The sequence below is a fragment of the Mangifera indica genome, chromosome 8, assembly GCF_011075055.1.
Source record: "Mangifera indica cultivar Alphonso chromosome 8, CATAS_Mindica_2.1, whole genome shotgun sequence".
NCBI classification, from domain to species: domain Eukaryota; kingdom Viridiplantae; phylum Streptophyta; class Magnoliopsida; order Sapindales; family Anacardiaceae; genus Mangifera; species Mangifera indica.
Window position 1 is genome coordinate 4,889,298 of NC_058144.1, and position 22,404 is coordinate 4,911,701.

The 22,404-nt window shown below is 33.5% G+C and overlaps 4 protein-coding genes across 6 annotated transcripts; 3 read left to right on the plus strand and 1 right to left on the minus strand.

The window, feature by feature from the left end:
* Positions 1 to 492: 492 nt before the first annotated feature.
* Positions 493 to 1,968, plus strand: LOC123223577 (protodermal factor 1-like). 2 transcript variants are annotated; one of them, XM_044646798.1, is made up of 3 exons: positions 493 to 712; positions 915 to 1,326; positions 1,421 to 1,968. In XM_044646798.1, exons 1-3 carry the CDS (start codon positions 562 to 564, stop codon positions 1,749 to 1,751), a joined length of 894 nt encoding a protein of 297 aa, XP_044502733.1. In that variant the 5' UTR covers positions 493 to 561; the 3' UTR covers positions 1,752 to 1,968. The 2 variants fall into 2 exon arrangements, with proteins under 2 accessions (XP_044502733.1, XP_044502734.1); XM_044646799.1 differs by having other exon boundaries at positions 996 to 1,326.
* A 3,088-nt stretch (positions 1,969 to 5,056) lies between these two features.
* Positions 5,057 to 6,425, plus strand: LOC123223578 (EPIDERMAL PATTERNING FACTOR-like protein 8). Of its 2 annotated transcripts, none has more exons than XM_044646800.1 (3): positions 5,057 to 5,180; positions 5,918 to 6,062; positions 6,146 to 6,425. In XM_044646800.1, exons 1-3 carry the CDS (start codon positions 5,121 to 5,123, stop codon positions 6,388 to 6,390), a joined length of 450 nt encoding a protein of 149 aa, XP_044502735.1. In that variant the 5' UTR covers positions 5,057 to 5,120; the 3' UTR covers positions 6,391 to 6,425. The 2 variants fall into 2 exon arrangements, with proteins under 2 accessions (XP_044502735.1, XP_044502737.1); XM_044646802.1 differs by having other exon boundaries at positions 5,930 to 6,062.
* A 1,970-nt stretch (positions 6,426 to 8,395) lies between these two features.
* On the minus strand, positions 8,396 to 11,004 carry LOC123223579 (trifunctional UDP-glucose 4,6-dehydratase/UDP-4-keto-6-deoxy-D-glucose 3,5-epimerase/UDP-4-keto-L-rhamnose-reductase RHM1-like). The gene is made up of 2 exons (XM_044646803.1): positions 10,828 to 11,004; positions 8,396 to 9,837 (listed from the first exon to the last, which is right to left on the minus strand). The coding sequence occupies exon 2, from the start codon at positions 9,825 to 9,827 to the stop codon at positions 8,745 to 8,747; it is 1,083 nt and encodes a 360-aa protein (XP_044502738.1). The 5' UTR covers positions 9,828 to 9,837; positions 10,828 to 11,004; the 3' UTR covers positions 8,396 to 8,744.
* A 5,218-nt stretch (positions 11,005 to 16,222) lies between these two features.
* LOC123223213 (probable galacturonosyltransferase 15) lies at positions 16,223 to 22,281 on the plus strand. Its single transcript, XM_044646322.1, has 7 exons — positions 16,223 to 16,433; positions 16,536 to 16,873; positions 17,131 to 17,174; positions 19,370 to 19,528; positions 20,279 to 20,860; positions 20,976 to 21,278; positions 21,709 to 22,281. The coding sequence occupies exons 2-7, from the start codon at positions 16,651 to 16,653 to the stop codon at positions 21,991 to 21,993; spliced, it is 1,596 nt and encodes a 531-aa protein (XP_044502257.1). The 5' UTR covers positions 16,223 to 16,433; positions 16,536 to 16,650; the 3' UTR covers positions 21,994 to 22,281.
* The last annotated feature ends 123 nt before the right edge of the window (positions 22,282 to 22,404 follow it).

Here is a 22,404-nt window from a genome sequence, read left to right on the forward strand (position 1 = left end):
TGGGAAATGTATTTCTCTTAGAGCCCTGAGCAAATCCCTTCTACTGCGTCTGAGATATCAGTCTGCGCAAGTTGGCACTATATTCCATCAAAATATATGTCATTCTAAACTATTGCCAAGTAATTAGATCTAAACAAGAATTCAGAAGATGGAATTGAAAACAGATGAGAATTGGATATTGGGCAGGAAAATAAACCAGCACTGCAGCAATATCTCTCCACATAAACCGTGCATGCACCTTTAAATTTTGCATTTCATCATTTTTAAACGTACAAGAAGTGCCCATTATTGATAGGTATGCCCTTCCAATATTTGATTCTGTATTATAAGGTGTATCAGAGGGCTATACATCAACTAGCATTATTGCTGCAAAGCAAAGTTATTAATGATTCATATAAATGCACCTGCAAAATATCAACTAACCTCACACTCCTCCACCTGCTAATATTTACTTCACCTCACCCTGTCAACTCTTTATATTTATCATCTCTCTCTCTCTCTCAACGACACAAACCATCTATTTCCTCACTTCACTCTTCTTCTTTGTTTGTATTACCACCCATGGCAAGGGAGACAAGTGCTTCATTTTTTGCATGGATAATGGCTACTGGGTTGCTCTTCCAGGGCTTGGTCCTTCCTGCTATGTCCATTCGCTTTGAAGATAAAAAAACCTACTACTCTCCTAACCCACATTCTGGAACTCCTCCTTCAGGTATCTCTGACTCTACCTCATCAACTTACACGGCTATTTTTGTGCTCTATTTCACGTATTGCATATACTTTTGTAATCAATACTGTTTGTTAAGCAAAATTTTACATGGTTTAGACTAACTACAAAAGGTTTTCAGTGAGATAATATTGAAAGGCTTATTATGCAGTGATTTTATCATAAACCAATTTTGTTGTAAGTGCAGGCTCACACGGGAGTCCACCCCATGGAAATACACCATCGTATGGTTCACCACCCTCTCACCATGGAGGAAGCCACAATCCAGGCTCACACGGGAGTCCACCCCATGGAAATACACCATCGTATGGTTCACCACCCTCTCACCATGGAGGAAGCCACAATCCAACCCCATCACATGGAGGAAGCTACAATCCAACTCCATCTTCGCCATCGCCACCTTCTAACTGTGGAAGTCCACCACACGAACCCGTCACACCCTCAACCCCCTCAACGCCATCAAACCCTCCTTCAGGATATTACCAATCTCCTCCACCTTCTGGTGGTTATAGTCCTCCTGTTATTGTTAGCCCACCGTATGATCCAGGCACCCCGACAATTCCCTCACCTCCATTCTCACCCATTCCTGGCACATGCACGTAAGTCAATATTTTTAAATCGCTTAAAATTAGAATATACTCTTTCAGCACCAACTAAACTACATAATATCTACATGCTTATGTTTATTTGTAGTTACTGGAGTAATCATCCCACTTTGATATGGGGTGTGCTGGGCTGGTGGGGTACATTGGGCCATGCATTCGGAGTGACTAGCGCTCCTGGTTTCAGCCCCAACATGAGCTTGCAGCAAGCACTTTCCAACAATCTTAGTGATGGTTATGGAGCACTTTACCGGGAAGGGACTGCATCGTGGCTCAACTCCTTGGTTAATCACAGGTTCCCTTTCACAACTGACCAAGTCAGGCAGAGCTTCGTGTCGGCAATCCACTCAGAGAAGACTGCAGCAGCTCAAGCTCAACTCTTCAAGTCGGCAAATGAGGGCCGCTTCAGGCCCAGAGGTTGAATAATAACTTCATTATTTGGCATGTTTATTTTTCCAACTTTCAGTTTGTGGAAGCATTATATATCTATGGGGTGTGCTATTTTGTTAAGAATATCAAGTCTTTCTACTATCTTATCATTATCAGTCACGTTACAGTATTATAATTTCAAGATGCTTTGTTGTTTAATTGTTTAGTTTATGCTACCTAGTCTTGAATAATATTTTTTGGTTTAGATTATTCCCAAATCGTCATTTCAGGTACTCGTTTTTTTCTTTATTATTTTTAACAAGAAACCTATTGCTTTCGTCAAATGTTTTTGTTTTTATGTTCAAATACTCCTTACCTCGTTATAGAATAGCATGGCCAGGGTGATGCTGTCATTAATGAGTGCACGCTGCTGTCATCAAAGGGTCAGTCATAATTAATAAATGAGCATTCAATGACCTTGACGCACAGTAATTCATCACTGAATAATACTAGGATAAGCATGTGAATTCACATTCATTAAGAAAACTCAATGCAAAAGTAACCAAGACGTAATGGTATTCCAATTGGCGAAAATGCTCTAGATTATATATATACTCAATACTGCTGTAAAAGCTGATTGTTCATCTACCAAATATACATTATATTGCATGAATAGTCAGGGGTTAATGGCTTGTAACGCCAAACGGAACAGTAGATAATGATAAGTTGCCTCATAGCAGCACCATTGACACGAACTCTGTATACTGCACAAATTACTTGGCAAGTCAACGGGCAGCTTCAGTCTTAATTAACCACGCATGCTGATTTATCATCTGGCTTCTCTCACATATTTGTTTCAAGAGAACAGATCCCACATGATTCCTCTAAAATCCAGAAATCAAGGTGTTCCAGTGAAGTAAAAACCTAGGGAATCTGTTACTGCATAATGCCACAAAGCTCTAAGGATGAGGAAGAAAGAGTGGTCATACTGCAGTCCTGATCAGCTCAAATGAGTTTTGAACCATTTAAAGATCTGCTCAGACTGCAGGCTCGTCATTTCATGGTATGCAATTGCAAGACGTAGTTTCTTCTGGACATGATTAACCAATTTTTTTATCTAGCACAATGGTCTTGCTTTCCCAGAGTGCTTCATTCCAAAGTGTTGCACGTCCATCATTCCTCGTATATCCATTCTCTTCGTTAAAGCCCTTGTCCCGATATATCTCAAATAATTTACGAGAAACAGCCTGCTCAAGACCTGGAATTCTGTCAGCTTAGAAATTTAGTGACAGGGGAAACGCCAAGTATTCAACCTTTGCAACATCAATGCCCTTATTCCGCAGCACTTCCATATACTAACCTATTTCGGTTGCCTATATAAATCCTTTGGCATTTGCACAAAAAGTGTAGGTGGTGGATAGTCCTCCAGGATATCCATTTGATCAAATAGGCCTTCAGCAATCATAAGAGTAACACTACAAACCTCAAATTAGTGGTGAGTACATAAAACAAAATACCCACCAGAAGAGGCCCCCAAAGCCACAAGTGGAAGCTTCACAAACTTGTGTCTCTCAACCCACCATGTATAATATCTTTAACAATTAACCTTTCTTCCCCTAATGTCCAGCATTTCCCAGCGCCAGATATGGTAAGAACAGCGAACTTTCAAGCAATTGCATGCAACAGCAGCCTTTCCTCAGGCAAGCCAATGCACTTTGGGGACTAAGAAGACCTGTCGCAGAAATTAAAACCCCCGCCATTGCACCCATGTGCCAGAAAGAGAACTGCCTTGGGTGCACCAGGTATCCGCCATATCATGTCTGTCCCATTTCTCAACTCTATGGTCGGTTTGAATTTTACTGCAGACTCAAAACTATTCCATCCTGCTTCAGAATTCCAAATGATGAATCAGCAGGCTTTTTATGATTGCTGGAATACAATAATATCAAAGTCACAAAGATCAAGACCAAAGACCTGAGAAAAACTGGCTAATGAGACTTTTGAGGTCCATGCCATGCCTTTGATCTACTTCCATGCTTCAACATTGCTGTAAACAGAGTACTAATTCCTTTAAATGTTGAAGTAAAAAAAGATTAAAACATAAATGGTATCATTAGAATTTCAACAAAGGTTGGCTTATATAATACAGACAAAACCCTGCATGCAGAAACATCGTAGGTGAAAATATGTGAAATTATATTCAAAATTTAATCCTGATTTAAAAGAAAACAATAGCCTCCATCTACTGAGCTAGGGTAATTTCTCACAAACCAATAACACATAAGATTCACATTTTCATGGTCTTGGTTTTTCCAAGGATCTCAGCAGCTAGACGGAGGCTCACTGGATCATTTCTTTTTCAGTAGAAACTAATTGATGTCAACTTTTCCTATGTATTTACTAATTTCCAGCAACATCTTCTCCATAGAAACCTAACATACTCAAACCTAATTAATCTTTAAAACCTCATAAACCCTAAAACAGAATGCAGAGGTTGTCCCAGGCGACCCATAAGTTTTTTACAGCTATGTTAGTACGAAGGAAGAAAGTTCATTAAACAAAAATTACGATTCTTTAATGAAACCATGTAATGATAAGTGATTCAATTATTGAAATATATATGAAATAAGGCCAAAAATGGTGATTAATAAAAGGGAAATTTTAAAAACTAGGCAAAATTAAAGGGGTCTAAGCGAAATTATCCAAAAAATTCAGGTTTAAGCAAAAATGCCCAGGTTTTGTGAAATGACGAAACTGCCCCCATATATAAACACAGCAAATTTTCACTGTGCAATTCAAAGAAAATTCGAATTTTTTCCACATCCCACGGCGAACGTCATTTCCGCCGATTTTCTTGCTTTTCGGCAATCGAAAATGGAAAATAATGTTATCACATCTCCCGTAATCTTGTTTGGATCAAGTTATTGCTCATATTATTGAGATTTGATTGAGATTTTTCTGTTTGAAATTTTAGGGTTTACGGTTTGAACAATGCTTAAATTGTTTTGATTCTTGGTTGTTTTTGTTGAATTAATTGAGGGGTTTTGTGTTATACAACGTGTAGATTTGATTTATGTGAAAATCGGAGGCCGAAACGACCAAAATTTGGCCGAAAATGACTGCCGAAGAGATCGGCAGTCCGACGTGGAACAGTGTTTCCCACGTCAAGCAATTTCTCCCACGTCAAACAGACACTGAAATTTTTTTTGGGGGGTAAATTAGCTTTTTTAAACTATTGGGGCGTCGGGGAGAGTCTTATCCCACGTCGGGTTTTTTAAAAATTTCTCACGTCGCCGTGGATTTTGCGAAATTACAAAAATGCCCTTATATATCAACACAACCAAATTTCTTATTTCCCACGATAATCTTTGCGATTTTACTGTACATTTCAAAGAAAACTCAAAACTTTCCACGTTCATCCCATGGCGGACCACATTTCCGCTGATTTTCTTGCTTTCCGGCAGCCGCAAATGGCAAAGAAGGTTAGTATATCTCCCGTAATCTTATTTAAACCAAGTTATTGCTCATATTATTGAGATTTGATTGAGATTTTGCGGTTTGAAATTTTAGGGTTTCGATTTGAACAATGCTTAAAATGTTTTAATTTTTGGTTGTTTTCGTTGAATTGATTGAGGGGTTTTGTGTTATACAACGTGTAGATTTGATTTATGTGAAAATCGGAGACCGAAACAACTAAAATTTAGCCAAAAATGGCTGCCAAAGGATCGGCAGTCCGACCGTGGGAACAGTGTTTCCCACGGTCAAACGATATTTCCAGTACATAAAGATAACAGATGGCTTTTTCTATTCATCTGCAGAGATTCATTAGATATTACATTTACCTATCATAAATATATGGATTGCATTTGTGCAAAATGTTTTCCAAAATCGACAATTCATTTTTGCTTCTCTATACGTTAAAAGCAAGTTTCCATGCTTAAGTTCTGCTGCGTTTTGATCCTTTCGCCAAGTTTAAAAGAAAGTTTTTGGGATAATAAATAGTAATAATATTTAGAGCTATCAGTGATGTAGAGCATTGATGAAGGTTTGATTTTCTGATAAACATAATTAAAAGTAATGAAATCAAAACATGTCGTCTAGTTAACTATAACATTTATAGTACGTACCATTAATTAGCTAAATTTAATTGCAATTAATAGTTATACATATATAGCATTATGTATAGCTCATGTTCTTCAGTTAACATCCTTTTCTTCAGTTTAACTTACAGGAAAAAATTTACAAAAAAAAAGCCTCAATCATGGTGATGAATCCTTTAAGAAACTTCCCACATGGCGCAAAGCCGAAAGCAACATTCACTGCAGCTTTCATCTTTTTGCTCTCGTTTCTGTCACCAAAATCTGGTAAAGAATATCTAGTGATTATATTATTTTCAAGCTTCATTAGGGTTAATAATAACTTGCATGTTTTTGTGTAATTTATGCAGTTTCAGGAGAAGTTAGTGATGATGATAAGAATTTTTTCGAGATGAAACTTGGTTCAAGCCCTCCAGCTTGTGCAAACAAGTGCTTTAATTGCAGGCCTTGCATGGCTACTCTTGTACTTATTGATGACAGTAAAAAGCCTCCAAGAGCAGCACTAAATAATATTGATCTTCAAGATTATATTGAGAGTTATTATTATGCTCAAGTGTGGAAATGCAAATGTGGAGATAAGATCTATGACCCTTGAACACTAAAATAAATATTATTTCTACAATTTGGGTATCTCTATCTTTTTTTTGATAAAAAATATATAATTATTTATTTAATTATATAGTTACACATTATATTATTATATTATCAGTTATTTATTTATATAGAAAAAACGGAACTGAAATTCGAATTCTAAAAGTTGAAATACCTTAAAATGGCAACAATCGAAAAATTCTTCAGAAATCTAAAAAATAGAAGTTGATATATCGTAAAACGGTTAAATTCGAAAAAACAGAACTGAAATTCGAATTCTAAAAGTTGAAAAACCCTAGACTGACAACAATCAAAAATTTTTTCGGAAATCTGAAAAATACAAGTTGATATATCGTAAAATGGTGAAATTCAAAAAAACGAAACTGAAATTCGAATTCTAAAAGTTGAAATACCCTAAAATGGCAACAATCGAAAAATTCTTCGAAATCTAAAAAATACGAGTCGATATATCGTAAAACGGTTAAATTCGAAAAAATGGAACTGAAATTCGAATTCTAAACGTTGAAAAACCCTAGAATACCTAAAATGGTAACAATTAAAAAATTCTTCAGAAATCTGAAAAATACGAGTCGATATATCGTAAAACGATGAAATTCGAAAAAATGGAACTGAAATTCGAATTCTAAAAGTTGAAATACTCTAAAATGGCAACAATCGAAAAATTCTTCGGAAATCTGAAAAATACGAGTTTATATATCGTAAAACGGTTAAATTCAAAAAAACGAAACTGAAATTCGAATTCTAAACGTTGAAAAACCTTAGAATGACAACAATTGAAAAATTCTTCAGAAATCTGAAAAATACGAGTCAATATATCAAAATGCCCTCCAAATTTTAATAATATTTCATTTGACCCCTCAATTATCTATTCCTAAAATTTCATTGAGGAATTTATAATGCTCTTATAATGTTTAATATCAAAATACCCCCCTAATTTTAATAAAAATTCATTTAACCTTTTCTAGTGAGTGAGGAGGTTTATATAAATGAAGGGAAGGGTAATTTTGACATTTTAAAAAAAATTATGGGCATTTTTGCTTAGAAATAGTGAATTTGGGCATTTTTGCTTGAAAATAGTGACTTTGGGCATTTTTGCTTAGTGGAAGGGTATTTTGGCCATTTTTAATAATTTCCCAAAAAAAATGAAAGTGAGAGTAAGTGTTTGAGTGATATGAGAAGTGTGTGTAAATAAAATGAGTGAGGAGGGTTTATATAGATGAGGGGAAGGGTAATTTTGATATTTTAGAAAAAGTTTGAAATAAATAAATAAATATGAAAATGCCTTTATAATGTAAAATATCCAAAAACCCCTCATATTTATCTAAAATTATTTTAACCCCCATAGTGAGTGAGGAGAGTTATATAAATGAAGGAAAGGGTAATTTTGATATTTTAGAAAAAGTTTGAAATAAATAAATAAATATCAAAATGCCTTTATAATGTAAAATGTCTAAAAACCCCTCATATTTATCTAAAATTACATTAAACCCCCATAGTAAGTGGGAGAGTTATATAAATATGAGGGGAAGGGTAATTTTGGTATTAAAAAAAGTCATAGGCATTTTTTTTGGAACAGTGATTTTGGGCATTTTGGTTTGAAAATAGTGATTTTGGGCATTTTTGCTTAATAAGAGGGCATTTTGGCCATTTTTAAAATTTTCCCTTAATAAAATGGCACGAAAGCAAAATCATTCCATTTAAGGTCAATTCGGCCACTCTGAGAAAATATATATGAAACAGTCCGATTTTCTGTTGGATTAGACCGCCACTTTCTCTGGATCAACATTCAATCCAATTTTAAAAACATTGTATTTCAGTAAAATTTTATTAAATAAATAAGAATTATTTTAGATAATCAATATACTTTGATTATTCGGTTGTTACACGAAGAGAAAATATATTTACACCCAGCAAGTGCCAATTAGGAAATAAAACCAGAATAAAATTTTACCGCATAATATTCAGTTTCATAGCTAACAGTACTAATGTGTCAGTAAGATGATAATAAAATTTTATTGAATAAATAAAGTTTAGAATTTAAATTAAAAAAATAAGTCTCCATGACGTAATTGATTTGTGCCTCAAACAATGGCCAAAGTATAATAATAAAACTAACTGATATTATGGTTTGATGACAATGAGAAGAAAGAAAATCTTGCAAACTCTTTGACCCAAAGAAGTGCAGCGATCAATCTTTGGGTTTAACTTGATGAAACGCTTAATTTGCAACTCCACTGAAACAAGTTCACATGTTTGGTTGAAAGCCATTTTTTTACCAGTGAGTCATTTTTTTTAGGGGCTGGAACCATGTTAATTTGCTCTGTCTAGAATTCTTTGTCAGGAAGCAGAATTACTGATATCAGCCCCACCAAATTCTTTCCCAGTTGCAGACACCATGCTCATTCTTGGATGAGCGACAAGTGCACTAGAAACATTACCCCACCACTCAGGATTGCTGATATACCATTCCATTGTCTTCTTGAGACCATGTTCCCATGTAGTCCTTTCATGCCAACCCAGGTCTTTCAGTTTTCGATCGTCCAAGAAGTACCTCTGATCATTAAAAGGCCTATTCTCCACAAACTTAATTTGAGTCTCCGGATTCAAAGAGAAAAGTTGGCAGATATCCCTGGCCACATCAATAACTCTCCTTTCTTTCTTTGTCCCAATATTGTACACATGGCCTACTTCACCTTTGTGGAGAACAGTTTCAAATGCCTCTGCAACATCCTCACAGAAGAGATAACTCCGCACATTTGATCCATCCCCATGGATTGGAAGAGGTTGTCCTCTCATTGCCAAGAGTATGAATTTTGGAATCAGCTTTTCAGGAAACTGATTGGGCCCATAAACATTGTTTCCTCTCGTGGTTATCACAGGCAAACCATATGAGCGCCCATATGCCATGACAAGCATTTCTGCCCCGGCTTTAGTAGCAGAATAAGGGTTAGTTGGCAGGAGCTGAGATGCCTCATGGTTTCCCACCGCCGCATCCTCATTAGTCTCTCCATAAACCTCATCAGTACTTACATGTATAAACCTCTTGATTTGACCAGTGGTTTTGCAGGCTTCCAAGAGAACATGAGTACCCAGGATGTTGTTCTCAGTGAACTTAATGCTGTGGCCAAAGGAGTTATCGACATGAGTCTGTGCTGCAAAGTGCATAATAGTATCGATGTTTTCAGTTAGGAGAATGAAGTTGACCAGGTCAGCACTGAAAATATCTCCCCTAATGAACTTAAAGTTAGGAGAGGATTTCGAGAAGTTGAGGTTCTTAAGGTTTGAACAATAATCAAGCTTGTCTAAAACAACAATCTTGTAATCAGGGTAGCGCCGGATGAACCTGTTGCACACATGGGATGCAATGAAACCAGCGGCTCCTGTGATGAGGATGTTCTTTGGCGTGTATGCGGTAGCCATTCCACCACAGCTTTTGCATGATCCAATATTAAAATATGATAAAACCAATATTAGAATAATGAAAAACATCACGAGCTACTGCTGGAATTTACTAATAACAATTGGTGCATAGCATGAAAAAGAATGTAGAAGAGTAAGATTCAAAATTGCAACACCAAGACATGAAGGAAAATTTTTTTAAAAAATTATATGTTAATTTTTAATGGAATTTAAAAAAAAAAGATCAATCTTTTGAGAATAATTGTTTTCTATTTTGCAGTAACAGAGAACCTGAATTCAAAGAAATTTATTAACCCCTTTGTTATGGCTCTTGACTGTGCTTCTTCCGAATGAATCTCTAACAAACAAAAGAATATCTAGGTATTTATAGGTTCAACCAATCAAACTAATTACAAAATTACTTTTATAGAACGAGATAAAGCATTCTTTTCCTATTATTTATCCAGAAAACCCAATTCAAGCAAACAAAAACTAACCATAGAAAAGAAAAATCAGTATTTTCTTGGCACATTTTAAGTTCAATTCGAAGCTATTACATCATAATATAAAAACTCTCCAAGAAACTATCCAGTAACAGAAAAACACATTTAGCAATTCGCAATCAGGAACTGTTTATACTCGTTTAACACTTAAAGAATGCTTAACTAGCAGTTTCCTAACACCTTTGTGAAGAAAAAACATACATAAATAAACACTTTCCCAGAAAATTCAGAGCATAACTGAGAGATCTGTGGAAAAACAGAACAGATCCACTACATCATCTTTGCATTATTAATGAGCACTCAGCAACTGCATAAGTAAAAGTATAATCCCAAAAAGATCGAAAAAGTTAAACTAAACCCCCTTCAACGTATGAATCTCTCTCAGTAATCACATATCTATCACAAATTTGTAACAGAAAATACGATAATCATAAGTTTGTTTTTTTTTTTTTTTTCCAAGAAACGACTATTTCTGTAAGTTTTAAAAAGAGAGATACAGAGACAGAGATTGGACTTACTTTTGTTCTTAGATTTGCTTTCTTGTTGAGGATTCTTGAGACAATGAGAGAGAAGCAGAGCAGGCGGAGAAACAAACGCAGAGACAAGACGAGATCTGTAGTGTTACTGTGAAGAGGGAAGGCAGTTAAAGAGTTTGAGGAGCTCTGGGCTATTTATAAATATGCTTTTGCTTTCATACTTGTACAACGTCTCTGTTACAATTTTCATTCTTTCTTCACAAAAGTGTGGTGCATAGAATGAACCATTCAGATGTTGCCAAGTCATGACTTAACTTTGCGTTGATGTAATTGACGATAGTACTATAGACACGCCGCCAAATACAGTTACAGATCAACACGTGATGCAAATTCATAAGATGGGCCTCAGACAAAGCGCAGAGTAATATTTTATTATAAAAAGTTATTTTAAAAATAAATTTACTAAAAAATTATTAGTTATAAATAATGATAGTATAAAATAAAATTTAATAAAAATAGATAAATATAAATAATAATTAAATTTAATTAGAAATAATAAAAAATTAAAATATTATTTTATTTAAATATAATTATTTTAAAATATGTTTTATATTATTTGTTATATAAATTAAAAATAAATATATTTTAACAGTAAAAACTTAATTAATAAAAATAAATTTATAATAAAATCAAAATTAGATGAATATTAAATATCATATTATTATTGATAATATAAAATTATAGTAATATTTGATTAATGAAAAATTAAATTAAATAATACAAATAATAAAAAATAAATTATCAAACTAATTTTTTTAACATAAACTATACTTAAATGTTTTTTTCTTGTATTTAGAAATATCAAAATAAAATTGATAAAAACATAAATAGTAATTTCTTTTTAAAAAACTTAAAATTTGGATAAGTTTAAATGTTATTGACATGTACATAACGGCTATTATGACGTTGCTTATAGATTATAGTATTATCTCATAATTTATATTTTAAAATTGTTGTTAACTAAATTAAAAATAACAAAGCACTTCATAATATAACTGGATAATAATCATTCAACTCTTTACAAAGACTTTAATATGTAATTAAGGGTTAAAACACAAATTTCTTTTTTTATTAAATTGATACATGAGATAATACAAAAATAATTTAATTATCATTTCAAATAAAAATACTTTTTATTTTAAATCAAAATTACTTTTTATTTCATATACTGTCACCATTTAAGTAACCGTGCAACCAATTTTACCAGAGTTGTAATCACAATTTTTTAAATAATTTATTTTTTTAGATAATTTATTTTTATGATAATTATTTATTTATTTTATAATAAAAAACAGATTGATTAGATAGAAGTACAAATTAAATACCTTCCAAAACTTCTAATCAAGAGCCCAAAAGCATTGACATGGTTTCCGCAGGCTGTGATAAGTCTTATGAACCCAATTTTCAAAATGGGTTGGGTCTATGATAAATTGGGCTAGGCCTGCCCCGTCCCCGATTTTCATTGAACAATTTGTGATAGACATAAATACAACAAAATTATTAGGAGATCGTGAAAAAATATACTTGAGAAAAAAAAATAAAATATATAAATCACGCAAAAAAATAATAATAATAATGTGGTTCGACATATCTGTTTACATCCACAAAACATCCCTTCTCTCGTAACTTTGAACTTACTTTACCCGTTATATTTATAAGTGATATATACGATGTTCTACTTTGAATAAAAAATTACTTTGTTTTTAAAAACTCTTTTAATTTTATTTTTTAAATAAAATTTCTAAAACTATAATTTTACATGAAAACAAATAAGGCAGAGAGAGACCGGCATCTTAAAAATTAATATCAGCAATTGTTCAAATACAATCCATTGGGTTCGGAGGCGACTTTTCCTACACACTGACAAAGAGTTTGCAATTGACCAGTATTCGTTCTCATGCAATAACATCTGAATGTGACTTTGCTTATTAATAGGTCCCAGTTTGCATGTTACTTGACACCCAATTTTGTGGGGTTGGGCATTCAAGGCCCCCCACATGCACCATTTTTAAAGCAACACGATGTGTTTAGGGACTTGCTGTATTTCTACTGTTGTTCTTCCGCTTTGAGAAAGGCCGAGCCATCGCCCATGTGCTTCAAGCCTTCAACCAAGTAAACCATCAATTCATCTTTGACTTCAATGCACTTCCCTTAACTTTTACATTTCATTTAATGATTCAATCATCTTAATGTGTTTGTTTTCTGTCTTTTCTTTTATCTTCATTCTATCAATTTATGCAGAAAATTGAGGATGATTACATTAAATTATGTAGCCTTGGTTTTAGACCATAAAAAGGACACAAATTTCAATATATTATACAAGAATTATATAAGTTACGAGCCGTGAATGAAGTTTATATTAATTCTCGAATGTGAAAAAATAATTAGCCAAAGATTTAAGTAAATATATTCAACTAAAACAATTGATGCTTTGAAATATTTATTACTTGGGATTGTGATGGTGAAGCAAAGCCCTTGGATACTGTTTTCCTTTCCATTTGAATTCGTTGCCGACCGACACAACACACCTACTTGTTTATTTTTCTTCAGCAGAAATCAAACTTCGTCATCATCTTCCATGTTTTACGGAGAAGATATAGCATCCTTGTTGCCACTAACTTGATTTAACATTTTTCCTTTTTAACTTAAAAAAAAAATTAGATTATTATAAGTATTAATTTCATAATTATAATAACAAATTATCTATATTTTCATGAAAATTAAACAAATTTATAATTTTAATAAAAAAATAATTATTAAATTTTTTTTTTTTATCGTTATCATAAGTCATCATATCTATTTTCATTAAAATATTGCCAATGAGAATACAAAATTTTTTATTAATTTTTTTTTTTTAGTGTCCCGTCCATGTACAACTCATTATTTGTTCTCACAAATGAAATCATTTATAAGTTTTAAAAGATGGCATTTTTTGTGTGAATGTAGAAATTAGCGCCTGTAGGAAAATTTTTCTTTGGTTGACGATTGAATCTTGTTGAATTTAGACATAACACTTTATAGGTTTCAAGCTACAGAAAAAACCAACATCAATGGTATGTACATAATTTCATGACAAGTGTAATTTGGATTAAGTAGGTGGGTACAAGTGGCTGCATCATGTATGATTACAATAGTAAAAGAAGAAGAAGTAATTTCTCTCACAACGTGAATTAACAAAACGTAACTGAAAACTTGGAAAATGTTTTACATACTTCCACCGAATTCGTAATCGAAAGGCTAAAAAGCTCTGGGATAGGGAAAGCCTTTTCCCTATTAACTCCTTTTGATTACTTGATCACGCAACTGCTCCGACCTGAAAAATAATACATCATTAGCCGAAACAGATAATGCCACTTCATGGGCTCCAAACTTTTAATTAAATCTTTAACGTGACATTTAATTCACATTAAACATTGAGTTAATGCAGATGCTAATTTAATTAGCTGATGTACATGTACAACAGATTAGGGCACTGACACTTCCAACAAAGTGGAATATTTTCGGTAAATGATGAAACCAAGTGTTGATTCATAAATTAGGGTTGCTAATCGTATAAGCTACACAAAAATCATTTTACGGTGTTCAAATTTTGTAAGCCAACTGGAAGGTCATTTATTTATGATTCTGATTCAGAGTGATGACAATAAAAAAGAAGGACGAAGCACTATTTCCCACCAAAGTTTTAGTGAAAATTTAAAAACATACATGCGTTGTTGAAAACCCTAACTTTCTATCTGTAATCTAACTTTTGTTAATTTTTTTTATTAAAATGAGGGATAAAATGGTTAATTTACTGTTTATATTAAAAAGTTATAAAATTTGTTACTTTTCCCCCTCAGGTTTTAGAAATTGATATTTCACTCTTATCTAAAAATTTCAAACTTTGAAAAATAATATTTTCACCTCCAAACCTAGGGTTTTCATATTTTTCAAACTCAATCGCCCCCCATAACTTTCAAAAACAACAGTTTCACCCTCTTTTCAACTTCATCTTCTAACATTATCTTTGGCGTAATCTATGACCTTTTCCTTCTCCTGGTGTGATGGCAAGTGGTGCGACGAGGAGATGAAGATCTCTTCGTTGCACTGAGAGAAGGAGGAGGCCAAAAATGACACCGAAGACAACGTCAGAAGATGAAGTTGAAAAGAGGGTAAAACTACTGGTTTTGAAAGTTATAAAAGGTGGTTGACTTTAAAAAATATAAAAACCCTAAATTTGAGGGTGAAAATATCACATTTTAAAGTTTAAAAACTTTAGGTAAGGATAAAATGTTAGTTTTTAAAACTTGGGAAGAGAAAAAATAATAAATTTTGTAACTTTTTAATATAAATAATAAAATAACTATTTCACTCCTCATTTTAACAGAAAAAGTTAATAGAAGTTAGAGTATGGATGAAAGTTTAGGTTTTTCAACTGTCACAGATAAACTTTTAAATTTCAACTAAAACTTGTATGGGAAATAATCCTTCCCCCTACAAAAAGAATGATTATTGAACTAATCTTTGCGTAATTTTAAAGAAGGTAGTTAATTAAATGTTATTTTTGCGTCTTGTTCATGATTAATTAGTTTGGTGGTGACCCATAAGGAATAATTTAATTTCTTATTTATATATTGATTCAATATTCACCTATATTGATTGAAATTTTAAATATTCCGAAACAACGTCACAATAATTTAGATGAGGACGCCAGACATATCTTGTGTTTTGAAACTTTAACCTTACATAGATATGTCCGGCCGTATGACACGTGGTCACACAGTAATACACTTGTGTTGTATGTATACTTCATGTCGTTTTACGCATGATTAGTACGTCATGTGGTCCGAGACTCAACAAAAACCTGATTTGTAAAAAGGTGAGGGATTTCTGATTCCTGTAAGTCTCAAATTAATTGATATTCGCATGATCAATTTAACTCAGAGTTTGTGATTAAAATTTATAAAATAAAAATTGTTGTGATTGAGTACCATTGTTGGAATTAATGTTAATGATCCACAATTTATCAAGACAAATCATGTGATTAATGATGGAATTTATTAGGATTACTGTAATTGTGATAATTAGTTGTCAATCAAAGTTAATTTTCATATAAAAGTACTGTTCAGCGCAAAAGTTGAATGATTTATTTGTCAAGGCATTGAAACGGAGTGACAGATCAAAGACCTTCTGATGTGATGTGCAGAATAAGGCCATGCGGTCGCCCCTACATTAATTTCATCTTTCCACTGCTGGGTTACTTAACACAAGGTGCAGCACTGCAACATTCTCTGTCGGTGACAAAAGTTGAAATAGCGAGGTCAAATCTGTAAATTTATGTAAACATAACTAAACTCACCGTCTCTCTTTGGAGCGATTATAAATAATTGCAATCCCCATTTCCCTCCCCCGGCATTAAACGCGGCCTTGGATTTGGCTTTCCGCGTTCTCTCCCTGTGTCTCACTATTTACTTTTCTTCGAATAAAATAATAGAAAAGAATAATCATATTGTTGTTTTTCTTGGTTTCTGGCGGAAACATAAGAGTGTGATCTCTAAAGTCTAAACCCCTGACTCCACAGAAAATCCAACTCGTGACTTCTCAAAAAGGTAATTAAATTGCCAATGCTAATTCATTCTCTTTTGTTATTTTCTTCATTTTCATTGAAATTTTATTATTATTAATCCAATTTTTAACGTCATATATTATAGTGTTTGGACGGAGTCATCGAATAGAATTTAGATCTTACTATTTGCTGATTGGATTGATGGAAAAGGTGAGAAAGTGTGGGAAAGTGAGGGAAAGTATTTATTACAGTGAGAGGAAATGAAGTTTTACATATCGACGACGGGGATAAATAGAGTGACGATATCGAACTCCAGCAAGGGATCGTTGGCGGCGCCGGCTCTGACTCTGGCTAGCCGGAGAATTTCTACTTCCCGGGCTTTGTTGCCGGTGGTGCTGGTGCTTGGAATCGTTTTGCCACTTTGCTTTGTTAGAGTTGCGTTTTTGGTGCTGGAATCTACCTCTATTTGCTCTTCTTCGCTTGGTAATTTATTTTCCATTTATTTTCCTTTTCTGCTCTTCTTTTGTGGAAAAACGAAGTTCTTACCATTTTTCATTTACTCTTTTGGAAATTGATTTACGGATTTTCATATTTATATTTTTTTGGTTAAAGATGCCTAACAAAATGAAGCTCTGTTTTAAAGCGGAATTTCTTTGCATAGTTTATCTATTTGTTAGGGAAAATGAGATTTTCTTATAGTATTATTTCTTTAACTGTAATAGAATTTTTCGTTTCTGCAGATTGTATAGGACGAAGACTTTTCAGCGGGAGCGACACATCACTGGTAATTAATGACGAAAATGCCCTTTTGCTTTTTATGAAACTATTTATTTGCTTACCCCTTTTAAAAACACTACTTAAATAAGAGAAAAAAAACATATTTACGTCGTATTACAGCAGCCCTTTAATTTTTAAGTATATAATTGAAAACGTCATTTGGTTACATAAAATAGTAACATCTAAAATTTCAGCATCAATTTGCTTAACAATGTTTTGTAATATTTGACTATACTGAAACATTAACTAATAAGTAATATAATAAATATAAAGTTTTTATATACATGCTGTAATTAAATTGTCAAGTAATTATGGATGTTTTTTATGTTGTAATTAGTAATTTAGTATGATAACGCGAAAATTATAGAAAAATTTACATATTAGTTTTTTTTTTTTTTTTTTAAGGCCAAAAGACTTATTCCAACCCAAGGTTTAATAAACACCTAACTCCTATCTGTCAATTTTTAAAATTTCAAAGTTTCATATATTATTTAACTTCTATTAGAATTTTTTATTAGGTCAAAGATAAAATTATCATTTTACAAAAAATATTAAAAAATTATAATTTTATCTCATTTCTCTTTTAGGTTTTGAAAAGTAATATTTCACCTCAACTTAAAACTTTTCTAATTTTAAAAAATGATTTTCTCTCCTTTAAATCCCTAGGGTTTTTGCCTTTCATCTTTAGTCATCATATCCAACTATGGAAATTGTCGAACAAAAGAGGAAGAGTTGGGATATGGTCAATGTCTCTTTCTTTCTTGTTTGTTGGTTCCCATTGTCAAAGATTGAAAAAGTTTTAGGTTAAGGGGTAATTGCTATTTTTCAAAGGGAGGATGAGATGAAGGTATAATTTTTTAATATTTTTAATAAAATGATGGTTTTATCCTTGGTCATAACAGAAAATTTTAACATAAGTTAGGTGATGAATGAAACTTTAAATTTTAAAAATTTGATGGATAAAAGTTCAGATATTTATTAAACCCTGTGGGAATAAGTCTTTCAACTTTTTTTAAAAAATAAAATTAGATTACAGATTTATTTTAATATCAGAATATTTGATATTTTTAGAAATGGAAATATACTAAGATTTAATCAAATCGGCTTAAAGTGACTATCAGTTTTCATGACCAAAAAGTCTTTCGTCATTTTAGTAAACCAACAATAACAGTTTCACTCTTTTGTCCACATCTAGTCATGCCAGCTGTATTAATAATTGTGTCTAATTTGTTACTCCGGGTCCTGGGTAGCTAACTGAATATCGTATATCAGTGGGAGTTCAATTTTTGGAAATTTGCAAATCGGGATTCTTTTTATGTGATGCCAGAGCTGTTGATCTTATCACCTTCACTCACTCATTTTCTTCCATTTTGCTTAATATCTTATTCAAGGCCCATAGTTTGACAGGTTCAAAAGTTATGACTATTAGGAAATTTGGATTTCGTATTAATCGATCACGTTCTCTTTAACATTTTGCCCACGGGGAGGGCAGAAACAACTTACACAGAAGAGTGAATATTATGGAAATTATGGAATTGAAATGTGGGAAGAAAATAAAAAACAGGCATGTAGGGTACCCCATGTTCACAAGATGTGGCTTCTTAAACCACTAATCAGTAGGACCAGTTAATATTGGATTTAAGCACTCGCATTTTAATATTCTTTCACCTGCGACAACGTGTACTGGGCAGTCTGGGCTTGTGGATGAAGCTGGAGATGGATTGTAATATATTTGTACCAGGACCATAAATTTTGGAAAGAATGAAAATTCTTGGTGCAGAATCCACGTATGATCACATTTCGAGGAACTGTCACCATATTCCTTCCAGAAGTTGTTTTCTAGAACACGTGGCCGGTTATCTTGCTTTTATTGTATTCTTGTCCACTTTGATTATTTCTTTAGATTCAATAAAAAGAAAACACAAAAAAGTAATAATTGGTGGTTTAAGTGCTATCGCCAGGACCATTGGCTGCTTCCATCACGATTTGAATAAAGGGACGAAAATTCCCAAAGATTGCACTTATGTTACCATGGAAGCAGTTATTACAAACGTGGCAGCAGCCATTTTTTATGTTGTAACAGGTCTAGTAATCTTTTCTCATCATGATACGTCAACACTGTTTGGCGGAATCAACAGCAAAAACGTAAATGATTTGTTTTGATTTTTTTTTTTAATTATGTTTATGCATGTACCTTAAAAGGGACTCAGAGAAGAACTGACGAGGGCGCTACTAGAAGCAAACGATGGTACCAGTAACGACGGAGTACATGTTCCGTTAGAATCATTCAACGAGCTTGTGAAGGAGATGACGTCCAAACAACAGGACATCAAGGCTTTTGCTTCCAAGACTAAGGCTATGGTAATGACGCTATCTATTTTATTTAACAACCTTATCATGTGGATAAGTGCATACAAAAAAATTAATTCAATAAATGTGGATGAAATAATGTTACAAGAAAGTTAAAATGGAATCAACTTAACTTATTTTCTTAGATAGTAATGCTATTTATAATGTTTCCTTTTCAGTTTTAATTTCTCTCTTAGCTTATGCAAATGTTTATTATCCATTTTCACTTTGAAAGAAAATAAAATGTTCCAATATAAATTGTTTTCTTAGATATGGCACTGATCTGCTTGGCCTGGTTTGATGTTTGTATTCCCATGTATGAACATCTTCAATTAAGGTTGAATGTCTATGTTACAGTCACACATCTCTCTTAATATTCAAGGAAGAATTTTGTTAGCATTCACTTGTCAGGTTCCTGAATAGGCTAACATTGACAGAACAACAAATATAAATTTTGACATGTGAAGCATCCTATACCTGTTCATTGGGAAATTCATGTATAGTAGTTCTTACCTTATTTTTTTATCCAACTTTTTTGTTTAGAAGTTAACACATTCTGCTGTGAAAGCAGCTATCCTGCAGTAGCAGAATAATGTGTGCATGATCTGAAGGATGACTATTGTGTTGCTTGAAATGAGCATCATAAATGAACAAGCTATTTGTGACACTAATTTGCATTGTATATGACTGCCTTTTTACTGGTATTATAACATCACTTGCTGGACCTCTGACAAGTTACAGCATTTTTCTTTCAATATACAGCTTTTGGGGATGGAGCGCAAGGTCCAATCAGCTAGACAACGTGAGTCAATATACTGGCATTTAGCTTCACATGGTATCCCTAAGAGCACACATTGCCTTTGCCTCAAATTGGCAGAAGAGTATGCAGTAAATGCAGTAGCCAGATCTCGTTTACCTTCACCCGAATACGTTTCCCATCTCACCGACCCATCTTTTAGGCATGTTGTTCTCCTAACTGACAATGTCCTTGCTGCCTCTGTTGTTGTTTCATCTACTGTTCAAAACTTTGCCAGACCTGAAGAATTGGTGTTTCATATAGTCACTGACAGGAAAACTTTCACTCCAATGCATGCATGGTTTGCAATCAATTCTGTTAAATCAGCTGTCGTGGAAGTTAAAGGATTGCACCAATATGATTGGTCTCAGGAAGTGAATGTTGGGGTTAAAGAGATGTTAGAAATCAATCGTTTAGTTTGGAGTCATTTCTACAACAATTTAAAGCAAGAAGATTTTGAATATAGGGAAGAGCATAGAAGATATTTGGAGGTCTTAAGCCCTAGCTGCTTGTCTCTCATGAATCATCTCAGAATTTATATTCATGAGGTAAGTATCCAAAATTTTACATGATCTTTTTCTCCTCTAATCAGATGGATACACTCTTAAATTTGATATCTTTAATGATGATTCATCTGTTTGCTGACTTTTGTGGATCAAACAGCTGTTTCCAGATCTCAACAAGGTAGTGTTACTGGAGGATGATATAGTAGTACAACATGACATATCATCTTTGTGGGAATTAGATCTGGAAGGGAAAGCTGTTGGTGCAGTTTTTGGCTCATCATGTGGAGACAACTGTTGTGTAGGAAGAAGATTCGGGGACTACCTGAATTTTTCTAACCCAGTAATATCATCCAATTTTGACCCTAACCGCTCTGCTTGGCTTTTTGGAATGAATGTCCTTGATCTTGAAGCTTGGAGGAAATCTGATGTGACAGCAACTTATCATAAATGGTTGAAACTGGTAAGTATAATGTCTCCATTTAAATAAAAAATTTGCAACTGGACTTGTTATGCTATATCAACTTAATCTGTAGATGGATTCCCTCCAATTCTGCATGCATATTTTTCATGTCTAAGCCAAGGAAATATGAACTAGAGAATAGGGGGATAACAATTCTAAAGCCTCTACTGATAGCAGTGAATTTCATCTGTTGTCAATCCAGCTGGGGTCCATTTGGACAGAGCGCTGCATAGAACAAACGTTCTGAAAAAAATACATGAATTTGATTTTTGTTGATATGGACATTCTTTTCTGGTATATCTGTTGTGATTAAGTTCTAAAGAAGAAGTTCCATACTGCTAGAGTAGTTAATGACTGGATGATATTGTTAGTAATTAAATGACATTGTTGAATTTTTGTTTGTATGTAACACTATGATTGTATTTCACAGAACCTCAATTCTGGATTGACATTATGGAAGCCAGGAGTGCTACCACCGGCCTTACTCACTTTGGAAGGTAATGTGCACCCTATTGATCCGTCATGGCATGTGGCCGGGCTGGGACATCGATCCCCTGAAGCTTGCAGAGAGATGTTGAACTCCGCAGCTGTCTTACATTTTAGTGGCCCTGCAAAGCCATGGCTTGAGATTGGGTTCCCAGAGGTACGAAGCTTATGGTATAGACATGTAAATTTCTCAAACAGGTTTATTAGGAAATGTAGAATCATGGGGTGAAGAGGACAAAGTTCTCTCACTTCCTCATTCATTTTGGACCAGATAAATAGTTGCAGTATGACACCAGAGAGAAGAAGGTTTGGCTTCAGTCTCTGCTCATGCGTTGCACAGTTTGATATTAGTTAAATCCTGTCCATAATAGAAAATATGTGATCGGCATCATGAATTCAGAAATATTGTATATTTTAGTCAGAAATTACTATCTAAACGCTGAAACTGGTTCATGATGTTCTATGTTTGGCTGTGTACACAATTCCCCATATTGCATCTATTTTTGTTGTTGTATAATTCCAAGTACAGAGTAGCATGTGGGTGTTGCTAACTTCTTGGAGTTATTAGAAAAGGATTAATATGTTGCGAAAAGCAACAGGATATGTTTGTATCATTTTATGATGGGTGGACAAGTGGTGA